The sequence below is a fragment of the Pocillopora verrucosa genome, chromosome 13 (assembly GCF_036669915.1).
Source record: "Pocillopora verrucosa isolate sample1 chromosome 13, ASM3666991v2, whole genome shotgun sequence".
NCBI classification, from domain to species: domain Eukaryota; kingdom Metazoa; phylum Cnidaria; class Anthozoa; order Scleractinia; family Pocilloporidae; genus Pocillopora; species Pocillopora verrucosa.
In genome coordinates this window covers 4,948,944-4,966,930 of record NC_089324.1, presented here as the reverse complement: position 1 = coordinate 4,966,930, position 17,987 = coordinate 4,948,944, and the positions used below count along the sequence as shown (strand labels likewise).

The 17,987-nt window shown below is 35.3% G+C and overlaps 1 protein-coding gene across 8 annotated transcripts; it reads left to right on the top strand.

The window, feature by feature from the left end:
- Positions 1-1,163: 1,163 nt before the first annotated feature.
- Positions 1,164-11,210, top strand: LOC131790166 (neuropeptide FF receptor 2). Of its 8 annotated transcripts, XM_066159922.1 has the most exons (4): positions 1,164-1,179; positions 1,438-1,537; positions 4,764-4,979; positions 9,354-11,210. In XM_066159922.1, the coding sequence occupies exon 4, from the start codon at positions 9,540-9,542 to the stop codon at positions 10,734-10,736; it is 1,197 nt and encodes a 398-aa protein (XP_066016019.1). In that variant the 5' UTR covers positions 1,164-1,179; positions 1,438-1,537; positions 4,764-4,979; positions 9,354-9,539; the 3' UTR covers positions 10,737-11,210. The 8 variants fall into 8 exon arrangements, with proteins under 8 accessions (XP_066016019.1, XP_066016018.1, XP_058963333.2 ...); XM_066159921.1 differs by lacking the exon at positions 1,164-1,179 and having other exon boundaries at positions 1,422-1,537; XM_059107346.2 differs by lacking the exon at positions 1,164-1,179 and having other exon boundaries at positions 1,454-1,537; positions 4,852-4,979.
- Positions 11,211-17,987: the final 6,777 nt, after the last annotated feature.

Here is a 17,987-nt window from a genome sequence, read left to right as displayed (position 1 = left end):
TCTGCTGACAATAAAAACAAAGTCAGAAATTTCTCAGGGCTTGCGAAGGTGAATTTTTTGGTAATCATATTTGACGCGTTTTGCATTTAAGTGGTGAGCCTTTATGCGCTAAAAACTTTCAATTTACTACAGGTTAATTTTTTTATCTTTTCGTGTGCGCTGTCGCAGAAAGTACTGCAGAATTATTTAAAATGTTCCAGTTCCTGTGTTCTTTTGTCTGAAGAGAACGTCTCGGTTAGAATTTTGGATATCTATAACAATTTATGTGTCAAATTGGTCAGTCGTTGTGCTAACAAAAGAGGAAAAGCGACAGATGGTCGGGACAAAATTAAGCCGATAAAGTACTTTAATAGAAGGAGAAGTCGGATATTATTCAAACTAGGGGGCATGCTTAGTTTGTCTTTTATTGTCATCCTAAAAAATCGTTTTTCTTTTTATTAATTTCCTTGGGTTTTTATTGATCGGCGAATGGCGGTTCATCTCTCGAAAAAGAAATCAAGCCTTAAAAAATCATTATAGAACGCAATAAAATATCAAAAAAGATAAAGCATTCAAATATTGAATTTGGATAATGATGATGTCAGTGCATCGAAAAAAAGGTAAAATTTTCATGTTTCCGAGAGTCAAGGGTCAATTATGGCTGGCGAATGTCTAAAAAGAGCTTGATTGGCAACATGAACTGTATACCATGGAAGATTTTCTCTTTTAAGTTTGCAGTGTTTCTTCGCTGACACGATTATCGTACTTTTATATATGCATTATTGACAGTGTAACACACTGACAGGTTAATTAACGAAGAAAACCATTAACTATTGGGTTAATTTCGTGGACCGCTGACTTGGACAAAATTGATCCAGACTTTCCAATCAAGTTTTATTTCGAGTTTGAATTTAAATTCTCTTTAGGTCTTCATGAAATTTAATTACACTTTAATATAAACGGCAATAGATGACTTGACGGACTTATGGGAAAAAAATTATGATATTTGGGTAAAACGTATATCCGGAAATTTCATCTGAATTCCAATCTTAATGGCAAAAAATCTTCAGTACATACTTTCTCTCGCAAATTTTACGCAGGCTTAGCCATTCTTTGTAACTCAGTCAGAGGTAGTCTTTAGGGGCAACATAACGACTGAAAGAGAAAGCTGAAATACTTATCTTTTAGCTACGAAACCAGGTGAAATTAATAAAACTGTTACTGGGTATTATTTTTCTCCTTAGCATAATATTTACTAGAATTAAGTCCAAGGTTCGCCAATTTTACACCCAATAAATGCTTTTATACTTTACTTCACTTTATTATTTACCCAACCCTCGCCGAGCGTTATCCATGGCAGTTTTGGCAAATGAACAAAGGACAAATTTTTCATTGTCATTTAGCAGGTGCAGCTAGCAACAGCATAATTAAATTATTTCTCATTTTTTACCTTACTAGATACGTCGAATATCGAAAGATCACAAAGGAGGTAGAAAAAACATTCAATGTTCGAGAAATATCAGGAACAAACGTCCTTAAAAAAACCAGGATAAAAAAGGTATATGGAATTTTTGTTAAGTGTTTTCACATGATAACCAAATTGAAATCACAAGAATTATGATCACAAATGATGTCTTACGCTTATTTCTCCGTGTTAATAGCAGACAGCGTAACGAAGCTTGAACGGCAACGCTTTGAATTGATTTCGCCAGAAATTCATTTGGTTTCATGACTAATTTTCGGGTTGCCCTAAGTTCATAGTAATGGGTCCTAAATCAGCTATCTGATGTTATGAATTTCCGAGAAATTTCATGTTCATTTTCGAAGATTGATTCCAAAACATCCACCATAATTTCTTCCTGCGATGGCAAAATCATATGACAGGGTGTAAAAATGTTTATATCTCAAAATTTGACTACGAAGCAAGATGATAGGTTTTATTATTAACTTTCTTCTCAGTTTATGTTCAAGACGCCAAATTCAGCTGCATTTCTATCCAAAGAAGAGGTTTAGTTATGAACCCAATTCGAATCGTTAACGAAACATTGATCTAGATGTATGGATCCGTCGAGTTTCTAGTCTTGCCATGGATGGTTGCAAATAGAATGAAGATATGTTTCAGGTTCCGTGCAAAACTCGTGTTTTTAATTCAAATGTAACATTCGAAATGCGTCACTGGCACTCTTGATTCTTTCAACTGAGCCAGGTGGACAATTGAGGACATTGAAACATTATAACACCACCGGAGGAAAATATTTTCAAACTAGATTGTTATTGGCTTTGAGTTCTTGACGAAAAAAGATTTGTAATTATTTAAACATCATCCAATCGTACATGTTCCAAAAGGGAAAACTGAAAAAGTAAAATACATTTTAACTCGTAGAGCATTTGAATTTATAATTACTATTCCGCCGTCAGTAGGTTTTTTTCGAAAGACAGTCCATTCGATTTATAAAAACACATATCACGATATATGACAGCAATTTTGACCACAGACAGTTAAGATCAAATTCATACTCATTAAGATAAAATAGGCTTTAGATCTACCCAAAAAATAGAAAAAGGTAATGAAAATGAAATTTAAATAATAGAATAGCCTATTTCATATTTCAATTGATTTTTTTTGTAATTTATATAGCTTTTTGTGATAGCATTATTTGAATACCTGATGTTATCTTTATAAACAGCGCTCTGCTCTAGGATATCCACCTCGTGTTACATTGGTAGTTAGAGCATAAGCTTGGGAAGCCAAAACTCAAAGGAGCTACTGTAACATCTTCAGTCCAATATTGCTAATATCACACACAGTGAATGGATGTGAAGAGTGCTTTTGGCATAATTTCTTTTTCTATAATTTGCTTCAAATGTATCCATTATTTTTAAGGTTTTACGGATTTACAATTGTGTTTTGTAAGTATATATTTTTTCTGTAAATATGAAGACTCAGCAAAATTTATACCCTAAAAATAACACAAATGGAGGCTGCAAAGTTTAGCTCACGATTGTTCTATGAAGACAAAACAAGGAAATTTTTCTACCTTATAGGATTTTTCCTACAGCTTTAAAATAAGTTCTTGATATCATTAGCCTACTTACTCACAAAAAAGTAGTTTTTTCTGCGAGACTGTCGGCGAGACAAATTTTACGAATTGAAATTAAAATAAATGGTACATATTTTCAAAACACGTTTTAGATACCAGAGAATTCTGGACACGCACAAGTTTAATATTTTGTTTGCTTTTTTTAACGTCTTCCATTATCCAGAAAATTATACTTTCTAAAACCAACATACATCAAAATATTTTAAAAGCGACAGCGGCTGATAATTGTCAGAGAAAGAAACAATTTCCTTTTTTTCTAAGCCGGAGATTAAAATCAGGTTTTTTTGCTATGTTGAACCTTGAAAAGTTAATTTTTGTCCATGTTCAAATAGAGAACTTCATATTTGTTTTGATTTTTAAGTTTGCAAATTGGTCTTTTTTCGGTGTGTTAAAATCACAAGGAAAACAAATAATTTCTTCAAAAGTATAAAATACTTAGGCACAGAATTCAAATACTTGATCGTAATTCAACCAACTCCTTTCTAACATAGTTAATATAAATTCAAACGAGTCCAATCAGATATAATGCTTTCAGATTTCGAAGCGTAATCTACTTCCAGTTTACTGATGGAGCGAAAAAATTTAAGGGTTGAAAATAAGCGTTAAAACAGGAATTCCCTCTCATTGATGAAAGAGAACGCAAATATTTTATTTTGTACAATAAAGCCATGACACACCACAGAGTGACAAAAGATTTTTTTCTTAGCCATTCAACGTTTTTGTTGTTGTCGTAGGTTGTTTACTTTCTCCCATATAATTTCCAGAAGAAGAAATATGTTAAGGTTTCTCGGCTGTATATTTGTCATAAATAAGCCAAATATCAAATTTTCGCTCAGAAAATAAGCTTCCTCCTGAGTAAACACACCATCTGCATGAGGCTGAGCTCCGAATTGGCTTCATAGAGAGTGTCATATCTAATAGCACGTTTTTAAAAAAGAAATTGATTTTAAAACTCATGAGTAGGTAAAATTTCATTGTTTTTACTTAACAGCTCCACTGTGGCTATCGACTGCCATCAATGCTTTCCATAACTTCTCAGCTTACTAGCTTAAATGAAACGTTAATTTTTAAATAATCTGTATTATAGATTATAGACAAAATTCTGTTATGCAGAACCATAGTTAGAAAAGATCACTAGCTTGCAAAACTCTGAAAATAATTTTTATTGGTCGTTGCAACATTTTTCTATTCACCTGACCGTACTTAATGTTACGTAGCATTCAAATTATTGACCAATAGAGCCTCCCAGCGATTTATACAGCAAAATGTGCGAATTATAGTAAGATTGTGCAATGTCTGGTGCTCTTAATCCTAAGGACAGACCATTTGTTTTCGCTTTTCATTTTGAAAATTTTTCTTATATGTACTAGAGCTATTCACTTTCGATGAGCCACATGAACATGTCAGAAATAGAATCAATTTCGATGACAAAAAAATCAGCCTAAACAATTTTCAGTGGAGATACAACTATATGACAACAAACTCGCAAGAGAAAAATATCAACAAATGTCAAATTTCCGGGCTCATTTTGACTTCAGACTGCATCCTCTCTCCATCTAATTAAAAAAATATATAAGTCCTGAATCAACATTTTCAGCTTTTCCAGATTGTATAATTAATAATAAGGATAGAAAAAAGAACTATGATGTCATCGATTATTTGCATAAATTCTGTTTTTGACAGTTCCTAGTGGCATTCTGGGATTGAAGTTGTGTTTTTGAGCGAAGCCCTCTGGGCTCACTCACAAAGGCAATGCTTTCGTTTCATAAAGGCTTGGCTCTTAGTAGACCGCACTGCTGCCAAGAGATAAGACTGAGCGATCCCCACGACGTATCAGACACACAAGCAATTTGCAAAACAAAGATTAAACGAACGGCTCGGAGTTCACTCTGCTGATTGGTAAGACCCAAAATTAAAATGTGTTTTAAACATTATTTATGATTAGTTTTAATTCACTTAATTCAAGTAGCTTTTAGTTAGATGATTTTAATTGATGTCTAACAGATTTTTTTATCCCCAACTGATTGATATGTAGAGTTCTTTTTCCATGACACTAATTTTCCACCATAATATTCTACTTCTACTGTCGTATGTTTACGTTGTCCGTCTGAAAATTCGCTATCAAGGACTGTATCTTCTCAATATTTCTTAACTTTCAAAAAATCATGAAATTATTAATTCCAGTATGAAATGAATCACAAAAAGTCAAACAAAGTAGAAAAATTAGAGATATTGGTGACACTTTCAAACCGTGAAATTTCCGGAAAAATTGGATGCCCAGAGACGAAAATACGTTCACATATTTTCTCAACTGAGCAAACACGAACCACACTGGCACATTTTAGCGAACAAAGAATCGAAAGCTTCTTATTTACACAGATAAACGAGATCACCGATATTTATGTCATTACTTGCTTTTTAGTCTGTCTTTTGCCTGGAATCTCACACGGTTATTTAATACTTAGTGACGTTGGTCCCCGTGATTTGGTTGTATCTCTTTTTCAAGCCTTTTATCCTTTTTAAGCGGCTTTGCCTTAAATCGGTATCCCCGATCATCAGAATGAGCTGCCGTGATTGGTCCAAGCCTAGACATGTTTTCCGAGTTCCATAACTCAGTGTTTGCACCCTATCACTGAAATAGACTCATTCTCAATATTTATTATTCCGTATCTTCATATTTTATTCGTCTTTTCATCACGCTTGTATGGAATCATTTCTTTTTTCTTCTCCTCTTTTTGGCAAGCATGAAAATATAGGACACAAAAGGTGCCTTTTTGTTTACAGGTAAACATTTTCATGCCAATTAAACAAATTTAAAGCATATATGTAAACAAGAGCGTCTAAAATCATAAAACACCATGTCCTTTCTAAACAGCAAAATAGAAAGTTGGTATGGCAACCTTTTCAATCAAATAAGACACTACTTTTTTATCATTTACTTAATCTTGTTTCAATTTTTTTCCTTTTGACAAACATAACCAAATTTGCATAAACTCGCATTCGGTTTGATAACCTCGGTTGCTATGCGACGGTAAAGAAGCAATTGTTTTCGGCGAGAAATAAATCTCGGTCTCAGTGTTTTTCAGCTAGCCTGTAAACAGAGATTACCTTATCCTGCTTGGACTGAATAATGGTATCATTGTCGTTCAATTGACGAATTTTTCATTAATGTTACTTTTTTTTCCTTTTTGAACAGATCCTTGAGAAAATATTGAGCATAAGTGAAAGCCTTTTTAAATTTACATTTTAAGTTAGTTGTATTTGCATCACGGTGGTGAACTTTAAGCCAGACCAGTTTCGAGTGACATGGATTGAGAAAAGCGAGAGATTCATTAAGAAAACTGCACTTTAAAGCAATTTACCACGATCGGCAACATCCTGCGCATTTTTGAATAGGCATCTGTTTCGATACTCAATAAAATCAATTTCAAAATTTGGTCATCTTTGGACAGTTTTGTTTTTGTATAAGCAAAAATTAATGAAAAGCTTTCAGACTTTCTTATTTACTGCTACATGAGCGTCAGCCTCAAGTTACTGAGTACTTGAAATGACGAGAGAGTATGGGACGAGAAAGTTGACCCTCTCCACTCCCCCTGAGTAGATAGCACGTCGTCTAAACGGCTGAGATACGAAAGACTTGTTCTCTAAAAAGAGGCTTCATTCAAATTCTTGGTTGCCTGAAATGTAAAATAGTTATGGACTAAGTAATACCTAGCTATAGATCTTAAATAAAACGAATATATGATAATTTCGGTCAAATCTAGACAATAACTCGAACGAAGATTATCATAAGACGCTTTCGCATTTGTTTTTTTTACAAAAAGCCTTTGTTCCCCGATCGTTTCAGCAATAAAAAAATTTTTGACCGGTTAATAATCTAAAGTACTTTATCTCAAAGCGAACAGAACTTTTAAAGTGATAAATGGAACGAAAGTAAACATTTACTTGAGCACGTCACTTTTGCCCCCAGGGTACAGATAATTGACAGATGAATTAGTCTACTTTACAGAAAGATCGTCCACTTGTGCAACCACGCAATCTGCATCTGACTAGAGGTTTCTCAATATACACCGCCATCGATACTAAGGTAAAGCAAGTCTATTCAACCTCGTTCAATTCTTTAGGTAGACTTGTGAATTCTGCTTTTCAGAGTGAAAATTCTTCTACTTGCGAAATCTGTAATTTCGTATTGATCAGTGTACGTGCATGTCAAAAGCATGGCTTCATTCCGTTTGATATTGACTTAAGATGCATTGATATCAGCACGTTTGCCTTGAAAAGTGTACTTACAAAGGAAAATACATACGCTTTACACATTGGCAAGGCAACTTGTTAAGTGGACTTGAGTGAAGTATAATTTTTCCTGAGCTCTCTACAACATCTCGTCCTTGACAGAAGTCGTCGTAAATTTACCTACCATTGCAGCTTGTGATTGTTGACACTTCTCGTGGCCCAAAAACAATGATGTCAGTTTTAAAAGCGTGTGCGTGGAGGGAACACCTGTCAAGAAAATCTTGTTAATGTCTATGACGGAAGTCATGTTCATTCATGAACCTTTGAGCTCCTAATGAATTTTAATTTCGATTAGAGTGAACAACACGTATGGAAGCATCGATGGCCCGCATGGATCTCTGAATTCTACCAAATTTACTGAACTATCTAAAAGTTTTCGAGTCAGGAAGGGGAAAACGTAAATTTCGAGTCAGGGAACCAGAAGTAAAGAAAATATACAAAATAGTAATAGACGGGTAGACTTCATCCCTTCCATTAACAATTATATTCCTATCGCCGTCCATAGAGCATTACCTACGCGCGTACTCCAGGGCACAAAACCGCTACCACCACTATGATCAATGATTCACCTGTTTGCTTCGCTAAATCGTCAGAGATAATAACAACACTCAAAGATAAAATTCGCGAACGCTCGCGGTCATGCAATATCCTAGATATATCGACTGAGTTTTTTATAACATAGATGTATGAGCTTATGTTATTGAACTAAAATCCCTAATATACTTAATACATATGAGTTTCAAAACACGTGCAAACTTTTGTACCAGCCTGAAGGCTAAAATAGCTATGAACAGCACTAATTCAAGATTTGCATCCGTGAAGTTGGACACAAGTGAGTTTTACTGATCAAAGGCACATTACTAAATTGAGGCTTTCAGAGGCGTCTATGAGGACACGAGGGTCTCGGTCAATCGAGATCTAAATTTCAATTTAATTCCAAGGACTGCCTTGTCAGCTGGATGAGAAAACGTGATCTCTTTTTCAAATGTACGTGCTAAGAATTACAATGTAAATTTCGTTCACCATGTATTGCTGATATAAAAGCGATCATGAAGTCAACCCCCAGGATTGAACTAGAAGACTGTGTGGAGATCTCGGCGCGCTCAAAGTTTGACAACTCGTTAGTCTTCCTAGTTCTTCATTTTACACGGAATTTCAAAATACTCCCTCATCAAGGTCACATATGTAATCGTATTCTAGAATTTATACTTGTTTCGGGTTTGTTCTCATAGAACTGGTTAGCGCTCGTGCCAACAGTCGCAACAACAGTCTCTGCCGTTGAAACACTTTTCATCAAGGTTACAACGAAAAGATCGATCCAGATAACCCAACTAATTTACTGACTTGTGGCAAAAATTCTTCATAACGTTTCGTTTGCAAGAGGCTTTTTTCACTCTCGACAAGCCTGCGTAGATGTTCGCTACAACAGTCGCCGATCAGTTATCTCTTTTTCCGTTTTATTACGTTTCATTATCATATTTTGCAAATCAATCTCTTTTTGCTTTATTGCCAGTAATCTAAATTTCAGTAAAGTGTCAGTGCAACTCGCCAAAGTCAATAAGCTCTTTGTATTTACTGATCAAAATTTTTATTACTTGGAGTAGTGTTTACTGTTTAAAATTCAGGGATCACCCGTCACGAATTAATTAGACTTGTCTTTTTAAGGGATTAGTCCTGTCATAAAAGCTTTTGGGTAAGTTTTAATATTCAAAACGAACTGCTCGTAGATTGTGATAGAAGGTTTAGTGGAAACTCTTGATCCACGATAGGCTCTATAGCCCAACCGTTTCGCTCCTGTGTAGTGGCAAAACCTTGACACAAACTTGACGTAATTATATGAAATAAAATTTCACTAGGCATAGGAAATTATACTTGTACCTTATCGACCTCAATTTACGGTAGGTCTAGATCGTACAATTGCGATTTTTTCCTTTTCGCATAGTTAAAAGCTCAAGTTGAATCTTCTTTTTATTCTTGCAGATTTTGTCATTCAAGAACCATTGTTGTTCACCTCTCTTCAGAAAACTTGAATTAAACAAAAGGTACTGTTTTGAACAAGAAAAGAAAGCAAAGAAAGGCGACAAGCTCTGGCTAATTCGGTAAAATATTAAGTTCGCCAAGCTACTTTGGATCCATTCAAAGAACAAAAGATTGTAAGGTTGTGAAATGGCTTTTAACAATTCATCTACCACGCGATGCAATGATGGTGAATGCCACACCGTTAACCTCATAGAATATTCTATGACAGAAAGAACAGCCATAGTGGCCGCGAACATGCTGATATTTTTACTCGCCATTCCAGCCAATGGGATCGTTATAACTGTCATATCACGTGTGCAGAACGTGCAAACGCCTACGAGTACATTTCTCATGAACTTGTGCATCGCGGATATTTTGATAGCTTCCTTGTATATTCCGTTTGTGACAGTCGATTTGTACGTGGCAGGAAGTTGGATATTTGGAGACACAATGTGTAAATTGGTCTCCTTCTTATATTACCTCGCAACGAATCTCTCCATTCTGATCTTAACAGCCATCTCCGTTGAGCGATATGTCTCCGTCTGTCGGCCAAGACAGATTCGTTTGACGGCAAAGAAAGCATTTGTAATTACAGTTCTTTTGTGGTTTGTCGCAGGGTTTACTGCTCTGCCGCTGTTGATTGTCAGAAAGTCTATATTCAATCCGATAGTCAATGTTTACTTTTGCGTGGAGACATGGTCTTTCAAATACTCCAAAGCTTACAAAACTGTCACGCTGGCTATGCTCTATGTGACGCCTCTTGTGTTCATGGCCGTAGTTTATTACAAAATCGGTAGAAAAGTTTGGACAAGTGCTGATAAAACAAGAACCATGAAACTCTCAACCAAGCATGCTTCAAACTCCAAGCTACGCCTGACGAAAATTGCACTAGCAATTATTTTAAGCTTCGCAGTGTCTTGGACTCCATTCAACACAACGACGTTACTCTTCTTCTATGACCGGAAAAATTTTCCATATTCAAAAGAGGCAATGCATGTAGCTCAGCCAATAATATTCTTTGTCGCTTTCTCCAATTGTTCGTTGAACCCACTGCTTTATTGCTACATGAGTCAAAACTTTAGAAAAGCTTTTCAAATATTTTGGAAGAGAAGATCACGCCGTGACCTTGGAGACTCCTTTTCTGTCTTCTCGAGGACAAGCACGAAACGATTTAGCAGAAAGAGTAAAAGAAGGGCGGAGGAGGCCGTGAAAGAGCCGAACGGCGTACCATTCGCACATGAAACTCTCCGAACAAAATCGGACAATCCCGACTACTCCCCGACAAGTCAGCAGCCGGAAATGCATAACACAGTGGAAAGCATTTTAATAACATCGGCAGTGTAATCGTCACATAACATGACTGCTAATACTGCAGTCCGAAAGCACGAATGGAATCGTCATTTCAATCAAATGTAAACAACTCAGCAAAACTCTGATTTTGCGATGTTTTCCTTTTTTCTGTTTTGGATCGGTTTTGTTTCGTTTTTGTCTTCTGTATTTGTCTCGTTTTGCCTCGGTTTTATCAAGGGTTCGCTTGTTTGTTTATTTTTTTATCTTTGTGTGGCTAGTACGAAGTGTAAAAGTAACTCAAGATCATAATCTGAGAGATCTAATAGTCTATGTTCCTATCCCGTGGTTTACTCTGAGATGAGGGTCCACTTTGCGCTAGTTTTAAGTTGGCAGCAGAAGAAGTTAATCGAAAATCGTTATAATCTTGACAAAGACTTAACCCTTTAAAATTTAGCGTTAGTATTCATATTTCCCATGTTGTTCTCTTTACATTTCTTTTGGTTCTAACAAAGAGAATTTGTTTGACAATCAGGAGATTCTGAAACTGGTGATCACTTCTGTTATTCTCACGTCTTTGACTCAAAGAGCATTTGATTCACGAGTGATACTGTAAAACTGGAAACGGAAAAGAAAACGAAAACGGTTTATCTTCCCCAAGAGGAAGATGAACAATTAAGGCTTTGACATGCCACGCTTCTATGGAGCTTGGCAACCAAGTAATGCCAAAATATTTGTGTCATCAAATACAAAGGCGCGAGCGTGCTTCAGGTTCTCATTGTGCACGATTTTTACGAGTATGTGAATGTGCGGAAGCGTAGCTTATAGACTTCCTCTTAGTAAAACACTGAAAAAACTGGCTGAAAGTTTAAAAAAACAAGGTCAGATCGGTTGGCTGTCTATTCCCAGCAGGGAAGTGCGAGATTTTGGGAAGGACAACAAATTGGCGCTAATTTAAGAATCAACATCCTTCAAAATCAATTTCTCCAAATTTCTTTAATTTCTACTCGATCACAATCGAGCTACAAGGGAACTGCTTCACAGCGTTTGTAATTGTTAACTTGATCTGGACGTAGGAGTTTCCCAGTGGCGATGCGCGCCACTTTATGATCATGACGCGAGGAAATGTCTTACTGGAATTCTCTGATTTGATTTCGTCAAAATGTACATGAACTTAAACGCTTACAGCATAGATATCCGTACCTCGAATTATCCTTCCGGCGTCTTTTCGGAGATCGCGACCTGGATAGAGAGAAAGAGAAAAGCATGAATAGCCAAAAAAAATTTGTACTCATGCCATGAAGAAGTTTATTCGAAGTTTCTGATTCAATATTCACTATCGTTATCGTCGTATCACAAATCGATCTCAAAATCTGTATGGTACTGACCTTGAACGGCACCGTCTTTCAGGTGACCAGGAACGTGTGCTGAGGGAAAGTTGTTTACCATATCCAAAGCATAAAAAAGATAGATTCGAATAGACTTGAAAAAGGCGCATGGTTGAAACAATCCAAAATAGATATAAAATCGCCTTGCCGTTGATCGCGACTTCCTTTTTTCTCCTCCTTGCTTTTCTTTTACCCATTATTACAATTGCGAAAACCGACCAGACACAACTTCGACAAAGATAACCACCAAGCAACTTCCACGCGAATCAAACGTGATACGATGCCATAACAGGACATTTGACAGAAAACCTGTCAAGCTGTCAAGCTGTGAAGTTGTCTTACAACTCCAAACACCTCCGGCCGGAAGTTTCGCAGGAAGACTTTTCGCGTTTCTAGTAGTTTTACTTTGCACCTTGTTGATTTCACTTTAAAAAGCTTCTTAAAAAATATATAAAAAAAAAACATAACCAATGCAATCGAACAGGAAAGTGGTATGTATTATTCCATGGGCATGACTACCTTATTCATTCTTCCGAGGTCTCCAAACCCAATTATTCATTATTTATTTTTCACTTAAACCCGCTATTCATTATTCATTATTCAGCTTCCACCCCCGAGAGAGAACAAGTCAAACATCTTTTCAGAAAATATTCCAGCTAAAAACCGCGAAATTAGATGATATATCAGATAATGCAATTATTGGTGATATGAAATTACCAAAAGAAAATTAAGAGAGAAAGGTGAAACCCCTTCTTACAAAATATTAATTGAAGATGAAATTCCAGATACTAAAAATGAAATTCCAGATCATGAGTTGAAAGGCTTATTTGATGATGGTGTTCAATTTCAACAGGAAACACAACTAGTATCGATACCCGAACTACCTACATATGAACAAAGTCTTGCTGACATTTTAAAAGGAAAAAAACAATTATATACTGATCCTCGATATCTTCCAGAGGGACCAGAGTTACCACCAGGATATGAAGAAGATGTTGAGATAGACTGTGCTATTGATAAAGAAGATGAGATTAATGTGTTATTAGCTGATTTAGGACTCAAGAATTATGATGATGTTAAAAAACAACGTAATAGAGTTGATATAACAAATACTCGCACTGAAAAATTCTTGAACAAAATAATCGAACAAGCAACACATAAACGGCGCCAGTTAAACGGTGTAAAAACACAGAATATTCTTTTACACAAAAAAGAAGCAATGACAGAACAAGACCTAATCGTGCAAAATAAACAAGTCGATGACAGACGAGTTCCGAATGAGTAAGTTAGATATCATAAACAACGACTTGAAACAAAAAAGGATCTGGAATCAGAAAAAGAAACGGTGGGAGTGTGATTGGAAAAAGGGTTACGCCGAAAGACCATAATACAGATTGGGGGGTGCTTTAGATATTCACAAAGCAATCGGGAGGTTACCAAAACCAAAAAGTGGTTGGACCTTACTTTTTCGGAATGTAAAAACAAGAAAAGAGAAAGAAAGGTGTACAGATAAAATAAAATATTGATGAAGAAAGAAAAGATGCTATCCAAAGATCCAAGACAAAATATATGCTCAACAAGGAGTGGTATTGTGATGTTTGTAAAAACGGTCATAATTATTCATTGGCTGGCAAATGGAAGCATGATAAAAGGCAAGATGCACCAACGCTACATTAGTGATTAAACACCTCTTCAACTTTGAATTATCCGCAAACTGGTTATTTCAACTTTTTAAACGCACAATTCTGAAAGATTTATCTATGGGTATAGTATAATGGAAATGAATGATAAGCATAATCAGGATGTATATATTAATAGGGCTGATCTCAAAAAGCTCAGTAAATCAAAACTGATCAAACTGTTGTTGTTGAAACAGAATGCAGAATCAACTCCCAAACCAAGCATTTAACAAATGCTGAAGCAGAGAGACATAATATCCGTAGAAGACAAATCATTTTCTACAACAGAAAGACCAATCCCAAAACCACGAAAGAGTGTCAAAGAAATGGTGCAGGAGTATCAAGATAACATAATACTTCCAGCAATTGAGTTCAGAGATGGGCACAAACCTTTTCCATTACTTAGAAATATAAAACCTGTTCCAGCACTTCGAAATATAAAAGCAATTCTAATGCCAAGAACAAAAATAGGGCAAACAAGTAAAGCTCTGAAAGGATATACCAAAACATTTGAGGTTGATGTAAGACATAATAAAGACCCTGAACACAATTACGAAACACCAAAAAAACTTTAAACAGAATTCAATCTTAAAAAATAATTAGATCAAATTGGAGTTGTTAAATATGTGGAAAAATTGAGATCAACACGTAATTAGTTTGATGGAGATGCCACAATCATTAAAGCAGCCTATTTCAACAGTAAAACCGAGACGGTTATCAATGTAAAATGACTTAATCTGGATTTATCAGATTCAAGCCAAGAGATTCAAAACAAGATAGCTGCTTGAATATCTGAAGGTTCCGGTTGGACTATCAATTTAATTGATAATCATTATATCCACGTTGTTAAATGTAACCCACCGAAAGGATCATCTTATATTCAATTACCATCAGAACTTAGAAACCCTTTAAATTGATAAACCTCAAAAATGAAGATAATCAATGTTTTCGACGGTGTCATATCACACATTTAAATCCGCCAGAGAAATATCCTCAGTGAGTCAAAAAAAAACTGATAAACAATATGTTGACGAGTTGGATTACCCAAGAATTGAATTTCCAGTATCTGTAAAACAGTACAACAGAATCGAAAAACAGAAAAACATTAATGTTAATGTGTTTGATTATGAAGCAATACAACCATTCCAATCTATTTATCAAAAGAACAATTTAAAGATGAGATAACCTTTACTTATAAGTGATGAGAGTGAAGAATTCAACTGGGGTGAGCCAACTGATGAAGAAATGAGACATGGTTTAGTGATAAATACAATGGAAGATGTCGATGGGAAAAAGTCTTACATGAAAAAGACATTAGTGGAGCACTATGTACTTATCAAAGACTTAAACAAGTTTATGTACAATGAAACAAAAGATGGACAAAGGAAGCATTTCTGTTTGTACTGTTTGCTGTATTCCACTTCTGAAGATATGTTGAACAAGCATAAAACAAACTGTATCATAATATATGAAAAGCAAGCAATTGAATTGCCTGTAAATTAGTCCTTTTATATTTTAGTCGTTTTTATTTATATTAGCCCTTTGATATTTCAGCTTTATATTTTAAATTTTATTAATTGGTTGTTTAATATTTTAGCCGTTTCGGTGGAATGTAATTTTTAAATATTCTTATGAACAATATTTGTGATGTCTGTAACATTTTAAACATTTTTGTAAAGCGCTATTGGACATCGCTAGTAATGCTCATCAATACTCTATTATGAACCACTTCAGATTAAAGTTTGAAGAAATTAAGATGTCTGTTATCTTCCATAATTTGAGAGACTATGAAAGCCATTTTAAAATGCAAGAGATTGGTTAAATAACCAAAAAGCATACATATACAAACAAAAAAGGGGAAAATGAACAGATGAACATAAATGTAATACCAAACAATATGGTAAAATATATGGCTTTCATGTTAGGAAAGCATCTTGTGTTCCTTGATAATTTTTAATTCATGAGCTCCAGTCTTGATAAACTGATAATAGGTTAGTTCAAAGACGAGGCTTTTAGTAGAGCAATTGCTCATTTTGTCAGCTTAAGATAAAAAATATACTCTTATAAAAAAGATAATGCGAGAAATGATAGTACAGCCAAAGGAATGAAAAAAATTGTTATAGAGAAAGACATCAAACATGAAGACTTTAAAAATGTGTCATTAAATAAAAAACAAATACGTTATAAAACGAAAACCATCAGAAGTCAAAATCATTAGCTTGGAAGTTATGAAATCAATAAAGTATCACTCAGCTGTTTTGATGATAAAAGATATATATTTAATGATACACAATATACAATCATATGAATATGGACATTATAAAATTAACCATTGGTTCATACGTCAGCGTGCGTTCCTCGAGATATGAAGCACGCGGGAAGTTTGGAGAGCACGAAACATGCGTAGCCGAGAGCAACTCTCGCTTCTTGAGTGCTCTCTAAACTTCCCAAGTGCTTCATATCTCAATGAACGCATAGCTGACGTAGGAACCAATTGTTTTATAACATTTTCAACCCGTCGGAAAATTTTTTTTCTCGAGGGATATGTTCGGTGACGTCATCAGCGTGCACAATAGGAATATGAAGCACGCTCGCGCAGTTGAATTTGATCAGACAAATTTACAAGCTATGTTATAATATGACTTTAAATACCTCTCCAGTGCTGTCAGCGTTACTTTTAGGGAATTAAATTCGTTTTCTTACCGTTTTGTTTTTATAACTCGGTATAAAACTGCAACAGTTCTTGTCAAAGGATTCGTTGTCGTACTCTTCTAGATTTTTTTTCTGCTTTTTTCCATTCGCCCACTTTGCGAAAACGTTTCTCCAGAGTCTGTGCTTTCTACGTTTCATTTAATTTTCGCTCACTTGTCTCAGTTCTTCGATAAATTCATCTTTCACTGTTCCGAAACGACACGCGATTGTTTTGAAAGATAGCCAAAAACACAGAGTATTTTTATTGTTGCTAAGCGATCTAAGAACCAATCAATTTCAAGTAATTTTGCCCGGGGCAATTAAAAAAAAAAAATTAAAAATTCCCTCTGTCTCAGCCAATCAGCATTTAGTAACTTTTCCCTATATGATATTACAATGAAAAAAATGAAGAAATATTTAATTTTCGGCAAGTGTATTTAAATTTGTGGCTTAAAAGCTTTAAAAATCGGCTCTTGGATTTTGTGGACTTAGTTTTCCCTAGTTCCCGATTCGCAACACAAGACTCCCCTTTTGTTATGGTGTCATTTCTTTTGAGTTAAAAAAATAGTTCTATAGATCCACGAAACCCGGCTAAATTGAACTCAGTCTGCTGTTACTTATAAATTTCACCATGACTCTGGATCACAAAGATTTCTCTTGAAATTTCAGGAAATTTTAGATCTGTGAAAATAGCGTTATACGGCCAAAAAAAAACCGTATGTCTCAGAAACCGAGGCAGATTAGCTTCTAAACGACTAGGTTTTACTTTCAGTGCATTTTTTTCATGAGCGGTTGTTGCTGTAACTCAGCACGTACTAAATGTTGAAATTTCACGTTCTCTTTTCCCTGTGATCTATGTTCTGAGGTTAGAACAAAAAACGCTAGTCCGCTAAATTTTCATGGAACACAGTGCGCTGAACTAAGAAGGCTTCGAGGTTCTTTCTAAGAGAAAACCAAAACAGCTTGATTAAAACTTGTGTTGAGTTAGGCAATCTGCATTTGCATTTCGTGTAAATCTAATCCCTAAAAGAATAAGTCTAGACTGACCATCAGTTGCCATAGTTTGTGTAAACATAATTTGAGTTTTAGGGAGCGTAGCCAAAGCGGACAATGATAGTGTTAGGCTCAGCTGCTGAAACAAAATAAAAGGAGATACATAATTGCTAATTAATACTTTTCAAATTAGGTTTTTTCAAATTGCCTGTTTCAATCTTTTGTCCATCTTCGTGTTTTTTTCTTTAGTTTTCAGCCTGAGGAAATAATTATTTTTCATTAACTGCTAGTGTATTATTACTCTCTGTGTGGTCACTCATAATGAGCAGTAACAAAAGCCCTCAAAACATCACACGAGTCGGTCAGTCGCGTGATGCACTCGAGTTAATGCGTCTCCTGCACTAATCCACACACCACGCGGTCATTTTCATTTTCGCCTGCGGCTCATGTTATTACGAGAACTCTCAAAGCATTACTCTTGTCCATAGATAACGAAATGCATCCACTATCAGCGTTTTCGTATTTTTGACCAGAAATCTAGTTTCCAAGTTGTACAT